The 25,416-nt window shown below is 31.4% G+C and overlaps 3 protein-coding genes across 3 annotated transcripts; 1 reads left to right on the plus strand and 2 right to left on the minus strand.

Moving 5' to 3' along the window:
- Window positions 1-5,019: 5,019 nt before the first annotated feature.
- LOC108469802 (uncharacterized) lies at window positions 5,020-12,273 on the minus strand. The gene is made up of 12 exons (XM_017770848.2): window positions 11,759-12,273; window positions 11,185-11,303; window positions 10,989-11,095; window positions 10,812-10,899; window positions 8,578-9,652; window positions 8,242-8,296; window positions 8,049-8,130; window positions 7,798-7,878; window positions 6,973-7,077; window positions 6,840-6,889; window positions 6,433-6,550; window positions 5,020-5,790 (listed from the first exon to the last, which is right to left on the minus strand). The coding sequence occupies exons 1-12, from the start codon at window positions 12,003-12,005 to the stop codon at window positions 5,707-5,709; spliced, it is 2,211 nt and encodes a 736-aa protein (XP_017626337.1). The 5' UTR covers window positions 12,006-12,273; the 3' UTR covers window positions 5,020-5,706.
- A 6,699-nt stretch (window positions 12,274-18,972) lies between these two features.
- On the minus strand, window positions 18,973-19,500 carry LOC128296584 (uncharacterized). The gene has a single exon (XM_053032011.1). It carries the CDS (start codon window positions 19,498-19,500, stop codon window positions 18,973-18,975), a length of 528 nt encoding a protein of 175 aa, XP_052887971.1.
- A 1,769-nt stretch (window positions 19,501-21,269) lies between these two features.
- On the plus strand, window positions 21,270-22,964 carry LOC108468973 (protein STAY-GREEN homolog, chloroplastic-like). Its single transcript, XM_017769843.2, has 4 exons — window positions 21,270-21,735; window positions 21,826-21,999; window positions 22,089-22,256; window positions 22,342-22,964. Exons 1-4 carry the CDS (start codon window positions 21,613-21,615, stop codon window positions 22,678-22,680), a joined length of 804 nt encoding a protein of 267 aa, XP_017625332.1. The 5' UTR covers window positions 21,270-21,612; the 3' UTR covers window positions 22,681-22,964.
- The last annotated feature ends 2,452 nt before the right edge of the window (window positions 22,965-25,416 follow it).

Here is a 25,416-nt window from a genome sequence, read left to right on the forward strand (position 1 = left end):
AAAAATTTTAATATGAAATATATGGGTGATGCGTCTTATGTTATTGGCATTAAGATTCATCGTGATAGACATCGCAATATCTTAGGTCTATCTCAAGAAACCTATATCAACAAAGTTTTAGAAAGATTTTGGATGAAGGATTTTTCACCAAATGTTGCTCCTGTCATGAAGGGTGATAAATTCAATTTGAACCAGTGCTCGAAGAACGAATTTGAGAGGGAGCAAATGAAAAACATTTCATATGCTTCTGTTGTTGGAAGCCTAGTGTATGCTCAAGTCTGCACAAGACCTGACATTGTATTTGCAGTTGGAATATTGGGAAGATATTAGAGTAATCTAGGTATTGACCATTAGAGAGTTGCAAAGAAATTTTTGAGATATCTTAAAGGTACAAAAGACTATATGCTTACATACAAACGATCAGACAATTTAGAAGTGATTGGCTACTCTGATTCAAACTTTGTCGGCTGTGTTAATTCACAAAAATTAATATCAGATTACATATTTATGTTTGCTAGCGGAGCTATATCTTGGAGGAGTGTCAAGCAATCCTTAACTGCTACTTCCACTATAGAGGCTGAGTTTGTTTCATGTTTTAAGGCTACCTCAGATGGAATATGGCTGAAGAGTTTCATATCTGGGTTTAGATTTGTGGATTCAATTTCTAGGTCGTTGATGATATATTGTGATAATTCAATTGCTATCTTTATGGCTAAGAACAAAAAAAGTGAAAGTCGAAATAAACATATCGACATTAAGTATTTAGCCATAAGGGAACATGTTAAAGAAACAAAGTGGTTATTGAGCATATTAACACTGAGCAGATGTTAGTTGATCCTTTAACTAAAGGTATGCCACCACACAAATTTAAGGATCATATTGTCACTATGAGACTTGTTTCCACCTTATAAATTTTTGTTATAAGAACGGTTATAAATAAAAACTCTGTTAAGTTTGTTGTTTCTCATAGTTTGTATGCATATTAATTTGATTATTTCGAGAAATATCACTAAAGTTTGAACTTGGAATAAACATTGGGTTTATTCATTTAGAAATTTGGGCTAAAGCTTGAGACATGATGTATTGTGATACATGGAAGATACTACTCAAATTCTAAGAGAAAATATTGCCATGATTCATGCATTATGTTTCCACTTTAAGTATTCATGGGCAATACGAACCAAGTGGGAAAATGTAGGGCATGCATTTGTTTTGTAGGAATGCTCCTCACTTTTGCTGCCTAACTTCCACATCTTGTATGTGTGATAGTGGGACATGTTTTGGTGGTTTTTGATAGGGAACCACCACCATAAATACCTTAAGCATAAGGTCCCTAAGCACATAAAAAAAAATTCCATCTAGTGAGGTTTTCGAGTGCTTAAAAGACTTTAGCGATTTTTGTGTTTTCATATAGCTAAATTCGACATCCTCGTCAATTGTTTGACGCACTCGACAGTGGTGTTACAACGTCTGGATTTTGACATTTGATTGAGACAATAGCCGGAGGTATTTATGTCCAATCTTTTCGGTTGTACTTTAACGTTTAAACCATAATTTATGCTTACAATGATAAGCGATAATTTTATCTATTTTTTATAAATAAATTTTAATAATTTTTAAAAGTATATTCATAATATATTTAATATATAAAAAATTTTATAAAATAGAAGGATAAAAATTAATTACCCAAAATTATTAAAGGATAAAATGTCATAAAAGAATATTACCCTAAAATCTTACATTATTTAAGAAAGAGTTAGATATTAGGATTGTCTCTATGATCTTAGCACTATTGGAAATAATATCATCTGCTCAAGTTAATCTTTATGAATCAAACAAAATATTATGTTAAAAGGCAAGATTATCACTGAAAATATAAGACAATTTGAACAAAACAAATTTTAGTGGCTTTTTCGTACAAATAACCTAAAAAATTAATTAATTAACAAAATAATATGGACTAAAAATTATTTAAGAAAATGACTTTGATTTCTATAATGGCAATCATTGTTGCTTTACTAATCGACGACACTACTCACTTTTTCCCTCAATCATTACTTAATTATCATAGTTTTTTAAAAAAAAAAATTGATGTCTCCACTGTGTCAGATGATATTATTATGTATTTTTAAAATAATATTCAAGATAGAGAAAAAATACAGATATTCAAGGTGGAGAAAAAAATAATATTTTTAATAGGTGTTGTAGGTGTGGAGAAAAAAATACGGGTATTTTTCAAAATACCAGTAAAAGATATAAAAATATTTTTTCTTTTCTTTCTCCACCATGAATACTCGTATTTTTAGAAGTATTTTAAAATATATATATAGGTGTCGGCTGACGCAATAATGATACCAAAAAAATCTTTTTTTTTAAAAAAAATATGATGATTGAATTATGATTTAAGAGAAAAGTGAATAATATCGGCACCAATTGTCACTATAAAAATCGAGTTATTCTTTTAAATAAATTTTGTCTAAATCATTTTGTTAATTAATTAATTTTTTAGGTTAATTGTATATAAAAAAGAAGCACATTTTAGTTTATGAAGTTTTTGGTTTGGAAGAGTAAATGACGTAAATTCCAAAGAAAGAAGTGAGAAAAGGTGAAGCATCGGCGTTGGGAGGGGTGGTGGAAGTAGAAGAAGGGTCACCGTCACAGCTGTAGCTTTGTCCTATTCCCGAACCTAAGATTGCGACAACCTCAGCCTCAAGGGACCACCCTATTTTTATTTTTTCCCCTCGGTTTTTTTTTTTAAAAAAAAGTTATTTATACCTAACTAAACCAAACAGTGGTCCCCTCCTCCACTCTATAAAGAAAATATCCCAACTTATATACATTAAATAAATTAGTATGAATTTGTTGTAAAAAAAGTAGCATGTATTAATCTATTTAATTCTATATACATGGAAAAAAAAAGGAGAGAAAATTACAAGTATTTTTCCTAATATTTTAGATTAATGTGTGGGTGTTGTCAAAATCATCTACCCTGCAATATATCCTTTCATATGGTTTTTTTTATTTTATCCTTTAAAGTCAATAATCAATTACTCATGATTTCCGGGATAGGACAAAAAAGGGTATGGTTTTATATAATTATTATTGTTATCCAACTACCCTATTAAATTATAATATAATAATGTCCTCTAATTGTCTGATTTTTTTTTTACATCAGTTGCTATTATTTATATTTGCATTTTAAAATTAACTTAGTCTATGTAGATGTATTTTTAAAAAATTACTATGTAATTGTTACATATGTGTGGAAATTATACAAATTTATTTGTAAAGTTTTATATTAGTAAACTAAATTAAAATAGAGAGAAAATAAACATTTTAAAGTATAAAATTCAATAGCATATAAAAGAATTATCTAACTATGCATGTGAATAAAAATTTATTAACTAATAATTTTTTAATTGAAGTGTTAGTAGCATCACCTCATAAGGGTGAAAACACAAGTTTGAATATGGAGAAGCACACTTGCTGGAAGGATCTTATCTTTAATGCTCTTGACTCTAAAGGGTTTAGTCTCAAATCTAATGTAACCCTATTTGGTTCTAGGAAATAGAAATCATTTTTGTTGAGGGAAGATCAACTCCTCTAAGAGAAGCCTTTAAAGTGTTGTCTAGGGGAATGTCAACCCGTTCCCTCAACAATAGAAGGTATTGTCCCCTAACAGAGGATTTTGTCTCCCCGTGAACGATTCACGAAGGGGGCATATCACCATTGGTTTTGAAATATCGGTCACTTTGGGGTATATGGTACCACTTGAACTACATAGCCCAAGTGGTATGATACACCCTAATAGGGTTAAGAGTTCGAATCACATCAAGGGTTTAGATACTTATGTCGCTTCTTGGTGAATGGTCATACACCCACGTACAATCAAATTGTCCTTCAAGAATAAAAACACGCTCGGATCTTTTGAGAAAAATCTTCGAAGTGTCGGCTTTGAAAAAAACATTTGATAATTAATAAAATACTAAAGCAAACATTTGATTGAAAACTTTAAAAATGATTTTTCTAAATGAAAATGAAAATATATGAAAATAAAAATACTATTTTCACTAAAAATGTTTTGTAAAACTAAAAACTTTCTAAACAAGGGTTTGAACTTTAAATTTAATTAAAGAATTCACTTTAATTCATATCATGATTTGTCATAAACGAATTAGATGAAACGATTGAACTAAAATTGATAGTCCAAATAGTATTCCAAAATTAGGGCAAGACTAAACATATAAAAACTTGTTCCATTAAAAATTGTCTAAACTGAGTTTAAATTAATTTAAATATTTAATTTTATTGTTATAATTTATAAAATAAATTTATGTTTGCTTTTTCTATCTTCAAATTTATAGATTTATTTTATAATTATGGAACCGACATTTCAACAAAAATTGATCCAACTACCAATTGTTTTTCAAATTTGTTTCTCAAGTTAGAAACACAAGTACGAAAGGCATTTTCATCATAAATGGTAAATTTTATTTGTATTCACCAAATTTGTATTCACCTATTTTTAAAAAAAAAAAAAATAAATAAAAGTTTTTTATGAAAAAAAAACAAAAGCAATTTACACGTATTGAGTTTAGAATATGGTGCACTTTGGTTTAATCGAATCATTGTGGAATAACAAAATTTAAATATATTAAAAATATCTAATTATTTGTTTGATCTAAAATTCTCAAGCACTAAATACATAAAATAATGTTTCTCTAAATTATACATATACAGTGAGAGATAAATAGAACTAGAAACTCAGCAAACAACAATGATAGTAATAAATATAAAATATTATTTCAACTCAATTGAAATCCAAATTATTTTCAATGTAAAACAACATGAATTCAAACGTTTTTATCCTCTAATTCAAATATTAAAATGAAGTTCCGAATAGTTTTAGGTTTCGCATAAAAAAAATGCACCATTTTTGCTTTTAGTTTACTTGAAAATGTTAAGAAACGCCACGATAATTTCTCAAGATATAAATAGTAATATATAAAATTAGAAACATTTAAATTGAACAGTCTCTTATGATATGTATATATTGTGGTCGCTCATGGCGTCCAGTGATAAGTCAATTTTAAGAAGATAAGGCCCAAAACCAATGGTCGACCCTGACACTACAACAAGCCAATTTATGTTTGACCAGTTGGAAGATGAAAATCGAGTTTTGACCAGAGGCACAGAGAGAGAAAGAGATCAAACCACCCTACACCTGCATTTATATATAATCATCATCCCATCCATCCCACTCTTTTCTTTCAAAACTTAAATCCCTAATGCTGTCTGTCAAATTGTTTTACGCTACATCACCATCACTCCCCCATCCTGTCCCAAATCCCTCATCTCAATTTATTGTTCCCCATGGCTTCTCCTGTTTCCACACACACCTATTCCAATCACATAAATACCAATAACCATGCTCAACCTGCCTGCCTTATAATTGGGACCACCCAACTTCCATTTGATTTATCAATCATCTATAGATGATGCAGCCGTGGACTGATGATATAATTTTGCCCCCCCGTACTTCCCCCCTTTTTACAGTAAATTACTTCCCTCATACTAAAATCACAGTATGTATGCGGTTAATCAAGGGTTTTATTAGTAGTGTTGAAATACCAATTGAACCACAAGACACAAATCATTTACAGTTCCAAGACTCTTCCTGAATGATGCTTTAAAAACCAACCAACCTCACATCACAATACACTTTTCTTTTGATTTTGCATCTTGCCTTGGCATTGAAGATGACGGGTTCCTTCCGCTGTTTCTTGGCACCTGCAAGACGCCACTTCTTTTATTCAGAATTTAATGTTCCATAAACAAAGTTGATCTATGAATTGAAGTCGCTCTATCTAATGTAGAAGTGCATAATAATAGTAAAGGATTCATTCATAATAGTTGTTAAACACATCCTATAAGTCATAACAAGCCTATTAAAGTCATACCATCTACTCTCCATATTTCAGGCAACTGTTTAGATTATATACAAGTCAGACTAGCATTTAGGGTACTAACGGAAAGCCCAATTTAGTCCCAATTATTATTCAACTCTTTCAGATATACTTACTATAGGCATATCTCTTCCATCAAAACGGTTTCCTTTCTGAACAAATAATATTATTATACAACAATAGTTTTCATGTCAGTTACGTTTTGCCTTGTATAAAAGTTGGAAAGAATTGAGGATGGAAAATTCTTGTACCCCAAAAAAACTATTAAAATTCATAACCACTTTCCTATCCTTCACGCTAAGCAAAGCCTTAGAGGCCCAGGTCAGTCCAGCTGAGTTTGAGAAAAGAAAGCCCATCACACCACAAATCAATGCAAACATTCCAGATGCAGGGGCCAGGAATTGGAGATCAGAAACTAATATGATACTTATTTCATGATATCTAGAAGGAAAAGAGAATAAGATACCTGGGGACCTGTTACTAATCTTGAACCACCAACAACCGGAGGTTGCTGCACATTTTGACGCTGTGGCTGTTGTTCAAACTCCTGTTGTTGTAAAGCTATTGCGAGCTGTAAATCTGAGCTGTGGTGATATCATCGTAGAATCAATAACCACTAAATATGTTTATAGAAATTTTAATTCATGCAAGAAATATTAAAAAAGATATTTTAACACAACTGGCTTTCCAAATGATAAATACGGGATACAACATTTCAGAAATATTATCAAACGTCTAATATCCACAAAAGAATGACTTCCAATATGTAAAAAAGATTAATCACTGAGGCTAACTAGAAAGTACTGGCATCAAGAGAAACAATTGAAAAAGAAAATAATGCAAATACACATAACCAAAAGTTAGTATAATTACGTTATATCCAATCCACCTTGTGCTGCATTATCAATGCTGGCAATATAGTCCTGCAGAAGGTAATTCGTATGTAAGTTTCACTAAATTCATTAAATAGACATTCATAATACTCTTGCCAAAGGGATATACATACAGCCGTACTAGCCATAGCATTTTGTTGATCCCAAGCACCATTGGTATGACTATCCACCTTGAATTCTTTGAAGTTGCCAGTCATAAATAGTGTGTCTCCATTGACCTGAAAGCACGGGTAAAGTTTTGGATACCAAACTCAAAAGAACCAAGAACAGAAATGAAATAGATTTACAACAGTAAGAAGGTACGAATTTAAAATTTAATATATTTAGCAAAAAAATTTCAAAAGTTTTTTTATCATATTAGGAAGTTGAAAAGGGCAAAAAATATAAAAGAATGGAGAAAATGCATCATCTAATGAAAGAGCATTTAAAGTTATTAGTACTGTGGAGTATGGATAAACAAGGAAAAATCTATATCTGAAAAGCAGTTTTCTATTTCTTGTTACTTAAGGTATGGTTGTTTACATATGAACTTGTTTACCGCACAGCATGGAGAAAGATCTAGTTTTTTCTCAAAGCACAATATGTAAATTCAGGGGTAATATTCTTCCCTCTGTTCATATTATAGTTGTTACAATCGACAAATAGGAAAATCCACAGACCATAGCTATAGCTAGAACTTCCTTTCCAAAGACTAAAACCACTGACGGGCAAAGATTTTTGTTCTCGCTCATTTATTATGTTTTCCATTACTTTATAATGCTAAAGCAAAAAAGACCGGTTAAACATCATGACAAACTTCAAGAAAAACAATATACTTTGAGACTTCAAATAAGCAACCATATAAATATTCCAACTTTACCAAGTTTGAGTACAACATAAATGACACCCAAAACTCAAAGAAATGATTCTTGGTTAAGGTCTCAAGATAATAATTTTACCTCATTTAGTTTCTCCCACACCAAATCAGGCTGATTTAGATAGCCTTGGTCAGTAGCTAAAAGATAAAGTTCACCGTCATACTGCATGAGTTTCATCAAACCAAGAAATAATTAAAATAGAGCAATAAAGAAACTGGTAGAAAAATTGGCCTATTAATTTAGTAAATTTGTTCAAGAGTTACAAGCATAATTAGCAATTCATAGACAGCTATAAGCAATAAGTCACAGAAAAAGTCACTCCAGTTCGTAACCTTAAACATGGTGCTGAAATGATTATTACGAAAGAAAACACAAAGCTCTCGTTCTTTAAGACCATCTTGTAAGCAAAAAAGCCTGCAAAATATATTAATAGTCACTGAATGGCAAGCTTCCTCATGCCATAAAACTATAATGTACTCAAAAGTAAATAAGATTTTTAAACCGATAAAAAGCTACTCAACATACCCATAAAAGGTCAACTGACTGGCATTGTTCTTCAAGAAGTTTCCAATCAACTCCCCTGTATAGCACTAAGGAAGTTAATACTAGGTCATCTCACATAAAACACATGAAAATATCTAAACAAAAAAGTCCATTTGGATAAAAAAGTACTTTTAACAATTTAAAAAAACTGAAATGAACAAGCAAGTACATTAGTTTTCCCTTATAACAATTTTTGAGGAAGCAACAAGCAACGAGCAAAAGGTAAATAGCAAACACAACAAAGAAAGAAGCTAAAATTGATGAAAGAAAGATAACCACACTTTAGATTTACATTTTTGATAAGGTACACCTACTAACCTTGCTGCAGATTGATTTCATCTTTAGACCTCATATTGGAGTCCTCCACAGCTGTTTTGCCAGCTTGTTTTGCAAGAATTACCTCACCTTCATATATAGGCTCCCGGTCTTGATATGTTGTTGTTATTGAATCTAATATGCAGTCTTCACCTTCATATATAGGTTCACTTCCATCAAGACTAGAAGTGAACACTTCAGGCACATCTAAATGATGTATTCTGCCACTAGATGAATCTGAACCAGCATTCTGTAAAGACACAGATGATTCTTCAGTCGTGTCACAACCATTCACATTATCTGGAATGTCAAGAGCATCAGTTGCAGATGTGGATTGTATCTCAATATTTCCACCCCCTTGTGAAATTTCAGTATTTTTTCCATCTGCAGAAGCAGTATTTTTTGCAAGAGAAATAGTAACTGCATTTTCAATCTGGAGCAATTCATCAGCACTACTCCCCTTAACAACCATTGTTTCAACATTATTCTCCTCGACCACATCATTAGAAAGGGTAATATCCCCAGATTTAACATAAAATGACTGATCCTGATTAATATCATCAGTCTTTAGCAACTCTTCTTTTGACACGGTCTGAAAACACGTCTTACCAACACTATTATTGCTCAAGGAAATGCAATTATCTGAAAAGGATGGTTCATGCTGGTGCAAGTTCTGATGTTCGGCACTTCTGTCCCCCTCTTGTTTATCTACAGAATCTACAGAAACAGGGTTGTTTGAACACGATCTTATATCTAAACTGCCAGGATCACCATTTGAGGTTGGCAATTCAGCCTCTGATAATTTCAAGGCTTTCATTAGCTCTGCTTCCTCCTCAAGATCCCCTTTTCTTAAGCTTTGCTGGTCAGAAACAGAATGAGGAGAATCATCAAAAGATCTCGTTTTTGACAGGCAGGGAGAGGGAACACCTAGAGTGGCAGTTGTTGCAGCAGCAAAATCCACACAATCTTCAGAGTTGTTTTTGGGTGAAATCTCCATATTTCGAGTTTCCAATGCGACAAGCTCCCCCATAATAGCATTATAGGATTTTGACCCAATGGCACTAGCAGTTTCATAGTCCTGGCACATGTGTACCATGACAATAAACCATCAAATACTAGACCAAATAATTTGTACTACATAATGTGCGATTAATCGAAAATCAAGATGTGCAGGTCCAAACCTTGTAAGCCAGATCTAAGCAGGATGGACGTCTCAGAAAATAACAGAACAGTGATATAAATGGCTATAAGAAATGAGATGTATAATACGAAAAGAAAAAAAATATATATAATAATCTAGAAAAGCAAGCAATACAATCTGATTATAAATGAACATACAAGCATGCATAATCAGAAAACCCATAAAGCAATGCATGTAACATATCCATAACGGGACTTAATCTATCTCAAACATTAGAAATTTGATACACAAAAAAATTTAATGTCTAATATAACTTGAACCATAACACAAAAGTCTAGCCAAACAAGCTACAGACTCAACTTGAAATGGTTTGTGGTCATAAAACCTATATGAACCCTTGTTAACAATGAAGTACAAATCAGTCCATCAAGAGCCCAACTACCTAGCTCATTCATCTGGAGGTAAGCTGCTCGGACAATTGAAAACATGATTTTGTGTACAAGGGTTACTCATATTTGTCTTGATCGTTAAAAATATGGATGTTATGTACCACTGACCATACAGCAGAGCCATAGTCAAGATCATACAAGAAACTATACATTCTTTGGCACATTTTTTCAACTATTGGTGCCCCAGCTTGGAAAATTAGATAGAATAACAGAATTCAATATGCTTTATGGTGCACTAGCAAATGCTCCTTTGTCCAGCTGCAATTTTCTACACAATCATATTTACAGCTGCTATATCTAAAGCCATTAAAGCGCCGTTATTACAAATAGTAAAATAATAGTTCATACTATAATGAAGTAAATACCCAAAAGGCATATAATCGGTCAGAAAGGGAACATTTTAGTCTGTTGGCAGTATTCATGGGGACCAAGAATACTGAGAATCTTATTTAACCTATGTACTAGGCACATAACAAGCTTCCTTGAGTAACATGAGGAGCGTGGCAGGATTATTGATATGAAATGATGTAGATGCAGACAACAGTTATATAATCAACAAAGGCAGTAACAACATATAAATGCAATTCTTTCTTTTGGAATACACGATTCTTATTAGCTTGAGAATACTTGCTATGCATTAAGCATACCTGGGGATCAACTATCCAGCCATGATAAAGGGGAATATCAAGCAGATCAAATATGGCACACTCTGGAGTGAACTCAAAATCATCAATTCTGCAAGTTGTACACATAATTCAATAAGAACTGAAGAAAGAGGCCATTTATAGAAAAAAAATGAGGGAGAGAGAGATGAAAAGACTAACCTCCTGAATTTAATATTCACATCAATCCCTGTAGCAAGGCGCGGAAGTAAATCAATAGCATCTGCAATATTCTGCTGTTGGTTTTCTACATACCCTGCATCTTTATTCTATATGCCAAAAGGATATATAAGTATCATCCTACTGTAGCAGCAACAAGCTTTTTAATGAGCTGAGCATAATAAAGGAAAGAAATTACATTGACATTACTGTTAGAATCAATCAGGCGCTCAGCTACCAGTGAGAGCAATTTCTCCTGTGAAACTTCAGCTATATCAGCACTCAGGCTCAAATTGTTCCTTAAAAGGAGAATATTACCTGTCACAGCCCCCAACAAGTGTTCATTTTCAAAACTTAATTACCTCCAACTGTAATTTGCATAAAATTAACAATATAGCGCAATTAGACTTTTGATCATGTTTCAAATCCAATTTACTGACAGAAAATGTCATTCCCAAAATCTTCCTTTTTCTACTTCAATTCACGGTCTAAGGTTTTCCACAAACAACAGGAGGAACGGTAAATAATTAAAAGATTATCAGAACATTCCAAATGATCAAAAAGATCGATTATAAATCGCTCCGGCAACAATCAATACGCAAATCGAAATTCTCCAACTTCCTTTTCACTAAAACTACAAACCTGAGAAGTCAACCAAAGATTAAACTAAAAAAAAAAAAATCTAAAGAAATTCCAATCCGGATCACCTAAGCAATACAATTAGAAAACAATCAAAATCTAAAACCCTAGAAATGGAAAGAAAAAGGACTTACAGATGGCAAGGAGAGGGCAAGGTCCATTGTCGTTTTGGAGAATAATAGGCGTAGTACGACCTAAGAACTGGATTGGCTTAGTCTTGTGCAAGCACTCTTTAATTCCGTCTTGCTTTTGTTGTTCCTGATTCTGTCCTTCGTTCACTGCTACTTCCTCCGATTCACATGCCGAAGAAGCCAAAGTCAAAGGAGAAGAAGAAGAGGAAGCATCAGCAGCAACAGGAGGAGGTGTAGCAGCTGCGGCCATTTTTCTTTTTTCTTTTTTACTTTTGGTTTGAAACAATTTGATCACGGAGAAATATTACTACCGGATGAAACAAGAACGAAAAATATAAAGTGTTTATTTACACGAGTTTCTCTTTCTAAGAGTGTTTTATAAGCTTAATGCCCTATGTAGTGACAATTACAAAAAGCAAGGCGATTCAACGAAAAGAAAGTGAACCATTATAAGGTTCTTCTATTTTTGACGGCAAAACCAATGTTTTCATTTTCTTTTTTCTTTTTAATTTGGATATTTAATGAATTATACATATTTATATACTTTAGAATTCAAACTTTAAATTTTCCTACTTTATTAAAATCTCATTAAATGGTTGCATCTAATAATAAAGTATATTACACATTTAAAAAAATATAAGTACAAATTTTAAAGACAATATTATTAATAGAGATAATAATAAACCCGAACATGTATATTATAAAAAAAATTTTCATATATTTTTTATTAAATATAAGATTATTATTCACTCTCTTACAAGTAAAATAACAAAATTGTATAAGATGATTTAGGAGGTTACAAAATATATTCATGATATACTAAAAGTAAACAAAAATATTTAATAGTATTTTAAACTCGTTTGAAGTATAAATATTTTTATTAGTGTCTGCAACAAAGAAAATGAGAATTGCATTTATTTTTATACAAAAGTAACCAAGGAGATATTTGTTCAAACTCAAATTTTTACCTATACTTAAAAAATTTATTAAATTGAAAAATGATTTTGGACAAAAATTCATAGGTAAATTTCAATTTCATGTCAATCATGTAACATGTTATGGTGTTGACTTTGAGAATTTAATTTATTTATACATATATATATATATAATAATGCGTTTCAAGTTCATGATATGTATATACCTTAGCAACCAAGAAAAGGAAAAATGGTCAAATTAGTAACGGTTAATATTAGTCACATAATTAGGTTTTTTTCCCCGATTTTGAGGCCACATCTATTAGATAAAAAAATTTTGAGTAAAAGTTAAAATTTTATGTTTTCGTTTTAGTTAAAAAGAAATTTTGTAAAACTTTTTTATCTTAAAAATACTTTTAAAAATTTAAAAGTATTTTATTTAGTAATGTTTTTATTTCAAAATGTTTTTAGAAGTAATATTAAATGCACTTTAAATATTATTACAAGAAAATTTAAAAATTAGATTGTTGTTGTGTATAAAATCTTCATTTAGTTGATATTAATATTATTATCAATGTAAAAAAATATGAGTTCAAACACACTTAAGCAGATTTATTCTTTTATTTAAATGTTGAGGTAAAATTATAGTTAATACTAAGCTTTGTATAAAAATAACTAGATTGTTTTAAAAAATAAAACTAAATTATGTAATTATGTGATAAATAATAATTTAGTTGAAAGGGGAATTTACCATTTCCGGCTTTCTTATTTCGGTAGCTGATGTTGGTTGGTTTTTGACTTTGAAGACCCATTATCCCGAATAAAGCTTAGGTTTTCGTCTTTGATTCGGCCTTTCCAAATTCCACCCTGCTAACCAAACCAATAAATCACATAATAACCAAACGGGATATGAGTTTTGGTGATGGACCTCTCAAAGGCAGAGCCAGCAACCAATCATTGTTTTCAGGTCTTGGCTTATCACCAAATGTTGACATATCTTTATAAATATGTGAAGCAGTTTATTTACGTGGTAATCTTTTAATCTAGGCACCTATATTTATACCATTCATTACTTACACTACGCCGGCCACTGTTTACGTCTTCAAGGCGTAATTCATTGCCACAATTATAACTTTACTTTTATTTATTAAATAGATATTTTTTCTACTAAAATATATTTTTAGAAAACTTAGTTATAAAGTAAATTATTAAAACAATTTGCACACACCAATAAAACAAACACCCTTAATCTCATACAATTCATATTATACGTCTTACTTAAAACTTCTTTGAAAAATTATTTTTAAAAAAATTACCAAATCATTTTTAGTTAAATAAACAATCTAAATAGAATGATTTTTCTTTTAAGCTTTGCGTTAGACAGTTTGCGGCAGTACTCCATCAAGCCTCAGGCCTCAGCCAAACTGAGGCCCTTTTCACAGCTATTTGAAGCCCAGCTTCTGGTCTGACTACCTAGCAAATAACAGTCGAGATTTGGGCCATCCACACAATAAAAATATGGATATTCTCTTTTCTTTTCTTTTTTTTTAAATGTTTTTATTTCGTGATAGAGATTTTTTTATTCTTTTTATAAAAACGAATATGAGCAACGTGGAGAAAATGGTACACACTTTCATTTAATCTCTTCGATATAAAACAAGGCAATACCGCATAAGTGGATGTTTGGGTTTTTATTGAAATTGGTGGATACCGGTATCCGATTCTTTAAGTACTAAATATTAAATAAATAGTATTAAATAAATTATAAAATATTCACGCACCAACTATGCATAATGTTGAGGTCAAAATTGTACGAAACAAGTAATGTGATTGTTATAAAGCTGAATTTTAATTTGTGCAAAATGTTAGTACAAATCTGATGTTTGAAAAATTTCGAACACACGAACGGAACTCAAACAAAAAAAGAAATAGGACAAGGTTCCAAGGCGCGTATCAAACCACTATCTTTAATGTTATATTTGCCCCCACCTATTTTTGGTGTGCAAACGAGTTCCAAGTAAATTAACCTCGAGGATACAATGAAGCCAATGACTATTTGTGTTTTGCACTGACGAGAATAGCCCACTACACATTGAGCAATGAATGACAAGAAACTCAATTTCTATAAAAGATTTCTACAGTAATACTTTATAGAATAATCTAAAAATATTAGAAAATGAAGGAAAGAAAAAATATTAGAATTTGTTGGTACGATTTCCAAATAAAATCTCATTCCTATTTATAGGAATTTTCATATCTCTTCATAGAGACATCTTTCATCAATAGGTGTCTTTCGAATAATAATGTCTTTAAAATAAACACATAATTATTCATTTAATTATAACTATTCAAATAATATTATTTAAATAGTTATAATTCTTTTTTTAAAAATCAAATATAATTTTTGATTAATTACACCCATTCATTTATAATTATTGGAACACTATAAATATTTGAAAATGTTCTAGCAATCTCCCCCTATTGTCAAAATATTTTAGATTTTGATATTCTTGGAAATCAATTTGCATAAATGAAGGTATCTTACGATTGAACATTCACTTAGTGAAAACATGTTAAAGTTAATCGAAATCGCATGGTAGACTAAGCTTTGAACCAACTATTTCATTTGATTAACTGAACACATCTTACATAATGATTTCAACATCGGTCAATACATAGTATCTAGGGACACTATTATGGCCATGTGTTTATGTCATCTTTTCATGAGTGCTGTCGGAGCCAAGCCCTTGAGCTCCTAGAAGCGGCCACACTTTCATTCACATAGGTAGATCCCATCAAGAGTGTTCCCGTAATTATAACACTTTAACATATTTATGTTATGGGTCCATTAAGAGTACATTACTCATCATTTCCTTATCATTACGGGTACCTAGCACTTTAATCTTAGGATGGATTTATATATAGTGCTAACAGTCACATACTAATGATGTACTTTGTCTCATTGAACTCAATACTTGACGTTATACCAAGCATTGAGTTGAGTTTCCATCATGGGTGACTCCAATTAATAGGCTTGAGTCTCATCCCTTTTGAGGTCCTTTTTATTGCATCTCTAGCAAGATTTTTTGTCAAAGGATCCGTCAAATTTTCACTTGACCTCACATAATTAATAGTGATCACTCCATCAGAGATTAATTGTCGGACATAACTATGTCTTAATCCAATGTGTCTAGACTTTCCATTATATACTTGGCTATATACCTTTGCTAGAGTAGCCTCACTATCACAACGAATAGAAATATGTGAAATTGGCTTAGGCCATAAAGGTACATCATAAAGTAAATTTCTTAACCATTCTGCTTCTTTAGATGCAGTGGCTAATGCAATAAATTCTGCTGCCATGGTGGAATCAATAATACATGTTTGTTTCTTGGAACCCTAAGAAATGACTCATTCACCAAGAATGAAGATCCATCCACTAGTAGATGCATGATCTTTCAAACTGGTAATCCAACTAGCATCTGAATACCCTTCTAAAACTGGAGGATATCCATTATAACACAATCCATAATTAATAGTTTTCTTTAAGTACCTAAGTGCTCTATTCAAAGCTTGCCAATGCAAACTACTTGGATTACTTGTGTACCTACTTAATTTCCCAACAACATATGCAATATCTGGTCTTGTACAAGTCATTATGTACATAAGACAACCAATTAGACTTGCATATTTCAATTGATCAATTTTCCTACCAGCATTAGATACTAATTTTATTTGAGGATCCATGGGTGCAGATGCTGGTATGCAGTTCAAAAGATCAAACTTTGTAAGCACCTTTTCAATGTAATGTGATTGTGATAAAGCTATAGTGCTTTCATCTCGGGTTATTTTAATCCCAAGAATAACATCTGCTACACCCATATCCTTCATAGCAAAGTTGTTTGACAAGAATTTCTTTTTGTTTTCTATTTGTTCCAAATCCGTGCCAAAAATGAGCATGTCATCTACATATAAACAAATTATGACACCTTTTCCATTTCAAATTTGCTATATATACACTTATCGAATTCATTTATTTTATAGCCATTAGCTGAAACAACATTGTCAAACTTTTGGTGCCATTGTTTTGGTGCTTGTTTAAGCCCATATAAAGATTTAACAAGCTTACAAACCTTATGCTTTTGTCCTGGAACAACAAATCCTTCCGGTTGTTCCATGAACACTTCCTCTTCCAATTCACCATTTAAAAATACAGTTTTAACATCCATTTGGTAAACAACCAAATTCTATATAGAGGTAAGTGATATTAAGAGTTTAATTGTAGCAATTCTTACTACTAGAGCATAGGTATCAAAGTAATCAATACGTTGTTTTTGTGTAAAACCTTTGGCTACCAACCTTGTTTTAAACTTATCAATGGTTCCATCGACCTTCATTTTTTTTGTTGAAGATCCATTTACAACCTATTGGTTTGGAACCCGGTGGAAGATCAACTAAGATCCAAGTTTGATTTCCCATTATTGAATCAATCTCATCATTTATTGCTTCTTTCCAAAAAGCAGAGTCTTGAGATTTTATTGCCTCTTCCTAAGATCAGATTCTATATTATAACAATAAGGTATCTTATTGCTTATACTTTCACTTTGTCCTTCTACAAGAAACATAGTGAAATCTGGTCCAAAATCTTTGACCTTTTTAAACCTCTTACTTCTTCTTAATTCTTAACAAGATTCATCATTATTATCAATTTGTTCCAATGGAATCTCATTCTCATTTGAAGAATGAATCAACTGTTGTGGCTGTAATTGTCTTGATATAGAATTAAATCTATTTTCATCAAAAATAGCATCTCTTGATTCAATAACAGTATTAATTGAAATTGAATCGTTTGGTTCAATTACCATGAACCTATATGAATGAACTTATATGCCTTGCTATTATGTGCATATCCTATAAATATGCATTCAATTCCTCTTTCACATAACTTTTTACATTTAGGTGTTGGAACTTTGACAATAGCTCTACAACCCCAAACCTTCAAATAATTAAGGTTTGATTTCCTTTTCTTCTATTGTTCATAAGGGGTTATTTTAGTTTCCTTATTAAGAACTCTATTCAATATATGACAAGCTGTTAGAATAGCTTCTCCCCAAAAACCTTGTCCAAGACCTGAATATGATAACATTGAATTTACCATTTCAGTCAAGACCCTATTTTTCCTTTCAGCTACACCATTTTGTTGTGGTGTGTAAGGGGTTGAAACTTGATGGACAATCCTAGTGGATCCAAAATAACTTGGATTATAATATTCTCCATCTCTATCTGATCTTAAGTACTTGATAAATGATTCACACTGAAGTTCAACTTCAGATTTATAAACTTTAAATTTATCAAGTGCTTCATCTTTTGAATGCAATAAATATACATAACAATATCTAGAACAATCATCAATAAAAGTAACAAAATATTTCTTTCCACCTAATGTAGGAGTATTATGCATGTCACATAAATCACTATGTATCAAATCAAGCAATTTTGTTTTTCTTTTAACCTTAGGGAAATGGTTTCTTGTAATTTTAGTCAACATACATGTATTGCACTTTTCAATATCATTATTAAAAACAAGAATTAAATCTAACTTATACATGTCATTCAATTTTCTATAATTCAAATGACCTAACCTATAATGCCATAAACAAAAAGATTCAACCATATAAGCAAAAATAATATTTTTATTCTTCTTAATAATATTCAGTTTGAACATACTCTTATACATATACCCTTTCCCTACAAAAATTCCTCCCTTAGACAATATAAACTTATCTGCCTCAAAAACAAGTTTGAAACCAAACTTATTCAACAGACTGCCAGACACTAAATTCTTTCTAACTTCTAGTAAATAATATACATCATTTAAGGTTAAAACCTTTTCAGAAGTGAATTATAGTTCAACAGACCCTTTGCCTTTGATTGCCGTGGTGGAAAAATTTCCCATGTACAAGACATTGTCATTTGCACATTGTGAGAACTTTGTGAACATGCTTTTGTCTTTGCACACATGTTTGGTTGCTCCGGTATCAATCCACCATATATTGTCATCTTGTGCCATATTAATTTCAGATGTCATTGCAACAAACTTTTCGTTATTATCAGCTTTAGAAGATGATTTCTTCTTTAAAAATTGATATTTATTCTTGAAATGTCCCTGTTTACCACAATGATAGCATTAGCCCTTTTATTTCTTTTTGAACTTATGTGCTCTATCAGTCTGTTTGAACTTTCTCTTGAATGGTTTAGTAGTATGTAGTTCCTCCGTAACATGCACTTTGGCATTTTTAGAATTTATATTCTGATCTGCTTTCGATATTCTTCTTCAATACGAAGATGATTTGCCAAAGCCTCAAGAGATATTTCCTCTTTCTTATGTTTTAGACTTCTTTTAAAGTCTTTCCAAGATGGAGGAAGTTTGTCTATTATGAAGGATACAACAATCATTTCATCCATTTTCATATCATATTGCTTGAATTGATTCAGCATCTTTTCAATATCATGGAATTGTTCCATAACAGAATGACCATCAACCATTTGATAATTATTGAAATGACTGGTAAGAAATTTCTTACTTGTAACATCTTCGGTCATGTATCTTGTCTCCAATTTGCCCCATAATTCTTTAGCAATGTCCTCGTTTTGGTAGGTGTCGAACAAACCATCAGATAAACCATTCAATATGTGGCCCATGCACATGTAATCAGTATTGTCCCATTTTTGTCTTTCTCGGGTTGTAGCAACAGATTCATTTTCAGTCTCTTCAGGTCTTAGAGTATCCAAAACATAAGCAATCTTCAAAGTTGATAATAAGAAGTGCATCTTTTTCTGCCATCATCAAAAATTGCCACCATCAAATCGATCAAGTTCAACAAAATTGGAAGCCAGCTCCCTTAGTGTTCCACTTTCATGTGTTGTAGTAGTCATCATGAAATATAACCTTAAAATTGTTAGTACAAATCTCCGGTGAGGAAAATCTCGAACACACTAATGAAACTCGAACATAAGAAGAAATAGGACAAGGCTTCAAGGCGTGTATCAAGTCACTATCTTTAAGGTTATATTCGCCCTCACCTATCTTCGGTGTGCAAATGAGTTTCAAGCAAATTAACCTCGAGGATACAATGAAGCCAATGACTATTTGCGTTTTGCATTGATGAGAATAGCCCACTACACACTGAGCAATGTATGACAAGAAACTCAATTTCTATAAAGGATTTCTACAATAATACTTTATAGAATAATCTAAAAATATTAGAAAAATAAGGAAGGAAAGAAAGAATATGAGAATTTGTTAATATGATTTCCAAATGAAATCCCATTCCTATTTATAGGAATTTTCATGTCTCTTTATAAAGACATCTTTCATTAATAGGTGTCTTTCGAATAATAATGTCTTTAAAATAAACACATAATTATTCATTTAATACTATTCAAATAATATTATTTAAATAGTTATAATTCTTTTTAAAAATTAAATAATATAATTTTTGATTAATTACACTCATTCATTTATAGTTATTGGAACACTATAAATATTTAAAAATGTTCCAATACAAAAAAAAGAATTGATTACACAAATTTATTGTTAGAACGATGCGCTAGAATCATTGCAAAATGGCCTACACTAGTACAAAGAAGAAGGATAGTGTTTTTGATAAAATTTTCATAACAATCCTTATATTATATTTTAGACTGCATATTAATCTTTTTATTAAAAATAGACAACTTACTTATACATCAAGAGTATTGAATGACACAATTTTAATGAGGAATTATTTATCTCCATTTAGGCTTTGCTTAGGTGAGTGGAAAGATAAAAAGCATATTTTTTTTTGTAAATGTGCTTAGTAGGAGAGATAAAAAATAGAAAGAACATATAATTTTCTTTTCATTGATTACTTGGTATAGTTGAAAAAGAAAAAAAATAAAACATTAAAAAATGTATAATTTTGAATTAACATATACATCTCTATCATTTTCTCTCTCTTATCTTTTCTAAACTAAAATTTATTTTTCAGATATACTTACTATAGGCACATTAAGATAAAAATAATTATCCCTCATATTTACTTTCTTTTATGAGCTACTTATCCACCTAATCAAGTTGTGCTTATTATTTTGGTAGGAAAACTAAAATGCAATTTAATCTAGAATATAAGAATTGCTCCGTTCTCTTAAATATATGCCATCGTTATATTTTTAGGCTAAAATTAAAATATTCCATATACTCACGTTAATTATTTAATTACTTATTTTTATTATATATTATAATGATATTTGAAAAACTTATAGGTTTACATATATTAAAGTAAATAATTTATATTAATTTTATACGACAATAAAAACTACAATAATAATATTAATGAGACCCCCAAAATCACATTTCCCAGCTAACCTTACACGGCAATTGAAATATGATAGCTCCCAAATGCTAAATATAAAACTAATGAAATAAGTGTCACTAATAACATCAGGGTGACACCCGCACTCAACACGTTACACAAACCAATCCATGTGTCATTGTCAAACACCTCTCTGGTCTTTTTTTTTTAAAATTTGTAGCCAACTGACTACAATTTGATTATGTTATTCATGTGTTCGTTTTTTTTTACTTGAAAAATAAACATCATATTTAATCTCAAAACCCTTCCCCAAACGCAATTCCAATCAATGGGATCTTCAAGTTGGCTTACCATACAAGCAAAATCAAAAGCTGAAAGCAAACAAAAGTAGCCAAAGTTTCCAAGTCTCACTCTCCTTTTTCTTTGTTCCTCTCTTTCTTTTTGGCTAATAATACTCTATCTAATACCTACTTATCTTGGTTTATTGTTTTGGGGTTTAGCCGTTTAGTAGTATTTCATTGTTGAATAGTTTTTTTTTTGGTTGGGGGGTGCTGCTTCTCTCCATCAAAGTTGGAGCTTCAAGATTAACATGGGAACTTTGAGTTTTGCTCCGATTCTGCCTACAAAGCCAAGACCTTCAGTCTTTGAACAAAACCAGTCTCCTTTTGTTTCAAGAAGAAGATCCAAGAAGAAGAATCTACCTATTGTTCCTGTAATCTTTCCTCCTTTTTTTCTTTGTGGGTGGGGGGGTGGACTTGGGAGATTATATATTGGTTTGACGTGTTGGAATGGATTGAAACAGGTAGCAAGGTTGTTTGGGCCAGCTATATTCGAGGCATCAAAGCTAAAAGTTCTGTTTTTAGGAGTGGATGAGAAGAAGCACCCAGGGAAGCTTCCCAGAACTTATACACTTACACATAGTGATATAACATCGAAACTTACCTTAGCGATCTCACAAACAATTAACAACTCTCAGGTAAATCTTTTTATCTCATATTTCTTTTGAGTTTTTTGTTTTTTTATTATTTAGAATAAAAAAACAGGGGATTTGGGGTTTGATTACAGTTGCAGGGTTGGGCGAACAAATTATACAGGGACGAAGTAGTGGCTGAATGGAAGAAAGTGAAGGGAAAAATGTCACTACACGTCCATTGTCACATAAGCGGGGGCCATTTCCTCTTGGACTTGTGTGCTAGACTTAGATACTTCATCTTCTGCAATGAACTACCCGTGGTACGTTTTTTGATCATTCATTTTTTGTTGATATTCTTTATTATCATTTCTCTGTATTTAATTTCTGGAAATTAAAAAAAAAAAGGTACTGAAGGCGTTTGTCCATGGAGACGGGAATTTGCTAAAGAACTACCCAGAATTACAGGAAGCATTGGTATGGGTTTATTTTCACTCAAACATTCCGGAATTCAACAAAGTAGAGTGTTGGGGTCCACTAGTGGAAGCTGGGTCCCAACAAGGAGGGACAAAGCAAGAAATATTGGCAAGTAACTGGGAACTGCCTCGTCCATGTCCAGACAACTGTGACTGTTGTTTTCCACCGATGAGTTTGATCCCATGGTCACAAGAGCTTCCCCACCAAAATGAAAAACATCATGGGTCCCAGTCAACTGCAGCGGTTGCGTCTACTAATCTGGAAACTTGATATTTAATTTCAACATTGCTTACCATTCATTTAGAGTAAACATGTGTGTAGTCAAGATGTAAATATACAAAAGTCAATTTTCTTAAAATACTTCACTTCAAGTAATAGATCTTTTTCAAGGGGATGTGTTTAATTACCATCCATACGCTTGCTTTTAGGGGACCAGCTACACCTTACGTCTCAATGTGCCTATAACTTTTTCCTCTCTTATACTTGTGTTTACTTTTAACGAATATTTGGCTTTTATATTTTATTATTTTTATGAACGATTTTGTGTAAATGTACCCTAAGTTTTTCATTCATAAAATTATTAATTAAATTTTATTATATCGTAAAATTGCATTAACAATGTTATTAAAGGAATTGTAATTTTAAATTAGATGAATAGAGAGATTAATGTTTAGTTTAGCAATGCTAAACATATTAAATAAGATACTTTAAAGTAAAATTTTAGCTTTTTTTATTTGAAAAATGAAGGATTGCATGCAATATGGAGGCCACATAATTTTATTTTTTAATATTAACATATTTATCTTAAATTTTAATATTTTAACTTGAAAAAATTAAATCTAATTGAAAATTTTGAAATTTAAAATTAAATTGTTGATGTGGTATTAAATTATTAAAAAGAAATAATATATTTGTTTCAGTACAATCATCTCTTTTTTACAAATGTTTTTTATCTTAAAATATTTCTTGGAAGCATAGGAAATAAAAGTTGAGGACTGAAGCTTAGGGACTTTAGTCATATTTAAACCTATTTAAAATATCAATACAGTTAAAATGATACATTAAAATATATCAATATCAGTATATATCTATAAACTATATATAAAAGTAATGTAAAAGAAAAGCTTTCTCCTTTTGATGCGTGTTATTTGGACTTGGCTTTTCTTTCATTTTCAAGGGATGTTTTTCCATTACTTATATTATTAATAAAATAGTGAAGTTTTAGTTTTGGTCCTTTTATTTTTAGATTATTTTTTATTGTGTTTATGTCATGTTAATTTATTCAATATTGTGCATAATTTGTTACCATAATTCAATTTAGAGAAAATTGTGTTTTTGTGTTTATGATCCATAATAATTTGATTTTGAATTATTTATATATTTTATCATAGTAATTGTATATGATTGATGTGAATCGTAATAAGTTTTATAATTTATGAATGTCCGTTCTTGAAAACTAACTATTATCATGACAAAGGCAAGCGCACCTTATCAAACAGTAGTATAGCTTATGGCAAGACCCAGATGTCGAACCCAAAGGAACTAAAAGTACTAGTATTAACTTTCTTTTTATTATCTAGCCTAAAAATAAAGGGGTTTGTTTTATCTAAACTAATTACTAAACTAAGAATGCACAGAAAGTAAATTGGGGAAATATCTTGTAGGAAAACTGAATGATTTGGACAATAACCAAGCGAAAAATCCACTTAGACTTCACTTGTTATTGACTCTAAATTAGACGATTTATTCATTTGACTTGATCCGTAGAAATCCCTAATTTATATTATTATCTCTCTCGAGACTAACAATGTCTAACCCTAGGTTGATTAATTGAAATATCTTTCTAATTAAAACCCCTAGTGTTGTATTAACTCGATTTATAGATTCCTTTATTAGGTTTCACCCTAATCCGGCAAAATTATGTCACCCTATGTCTAGGCGTGCAATCAACTCTGTTCAATTATGCTAGATCTACTCTTAGACAGGGACTTTTGCTCCTCTAAATAAACACATCAATACTTGAATCAATATTCTGAAATATTAAAATAAGAATTAAGAACAAACCAAATATTTATCATATAATTTAGAAAATAATAACAAGATCCATCTTAGGTTTCATTCCCCTTAGGTATTTGGGGGGTTTAGTTCATAAGTGTGAAGGAAAACATCTCAAAAGAATAATGATAACAAAACATAAAGAAAACCCAAAAACTCTTGAAGGGAATTGAAGGGAAATCTTTAGTCTTGAAGAAGAATCCGGCTTCTGAGATGGATCAATCAGCTTTCTTTGTGTAATTCCTTGCTTCCTACCCTCTGTGTGTCTCTTAGGTACCTCCTGGGGTGTTTATATAGGCTTTTGAATCCTTCAAAACCCTCAAGAGTGGCCTTTTCTGAATAGGACTAGACTTGGGCTCGACAGGGACACGTCCGTGTGCAAGTGCTTCAACCCGTGTTCGAGTTTGTTAAATAGACACGGGCGTGTGGTCTACCCGTGTAAGGAAGTCTAGGCCGTGTTAGAGTCTGCTAAAACTACACGGGCGTGTGGTCTGCTCGTGTAAGGAAGTCTAGGCCATGTTAGAGTTTGCTAAAACTACACGGGCGTGTGAACTACCCATGTGAGGGAGCCCAGGCCGTGTTGATTTCCCACGCTGACCCATTTTCTCCGTTTTTGGCCCGTTTCTCGCTCTTTTTACTCTCCTATGCTCACCTAAGTATAAAACATGAAATTAAAGAATTGGGAGCATCAAATTCACCAAATCTAAGGATAATTCATCCAAAAATGTGCTAAGCATGAGATAAAAATATGTATAAATTACGGTTTATCAAATAACCCCATACTTAAGTGTTTACTTGTCCTCAAGAAAAATCCTCAACTCACAATCAAAATAAATTCTTCTCAACTTATAATTCTCATCAATAGTGTCTCAAAATAATCCATAAGTAATCATACATTGAAAATTCAACACGAAGAACATCAAAGTTTCAAACATTCCAAGTTGAGCATTT

Source organism: Gossypium arboreum, chromosome 8 (genome assembly GCF_025698485.1).
Source record: "Gossypium arboreum isolate Shixiya-1 chromosome 8, ASM2569848v2, whole genome shotgun sequence".
NCBI lineage: Eukaryota > Viridiplantae > Streptophyta > Magnoliopsida > Malvales > Malvaceae > Gossypium > Gossypium arboreum.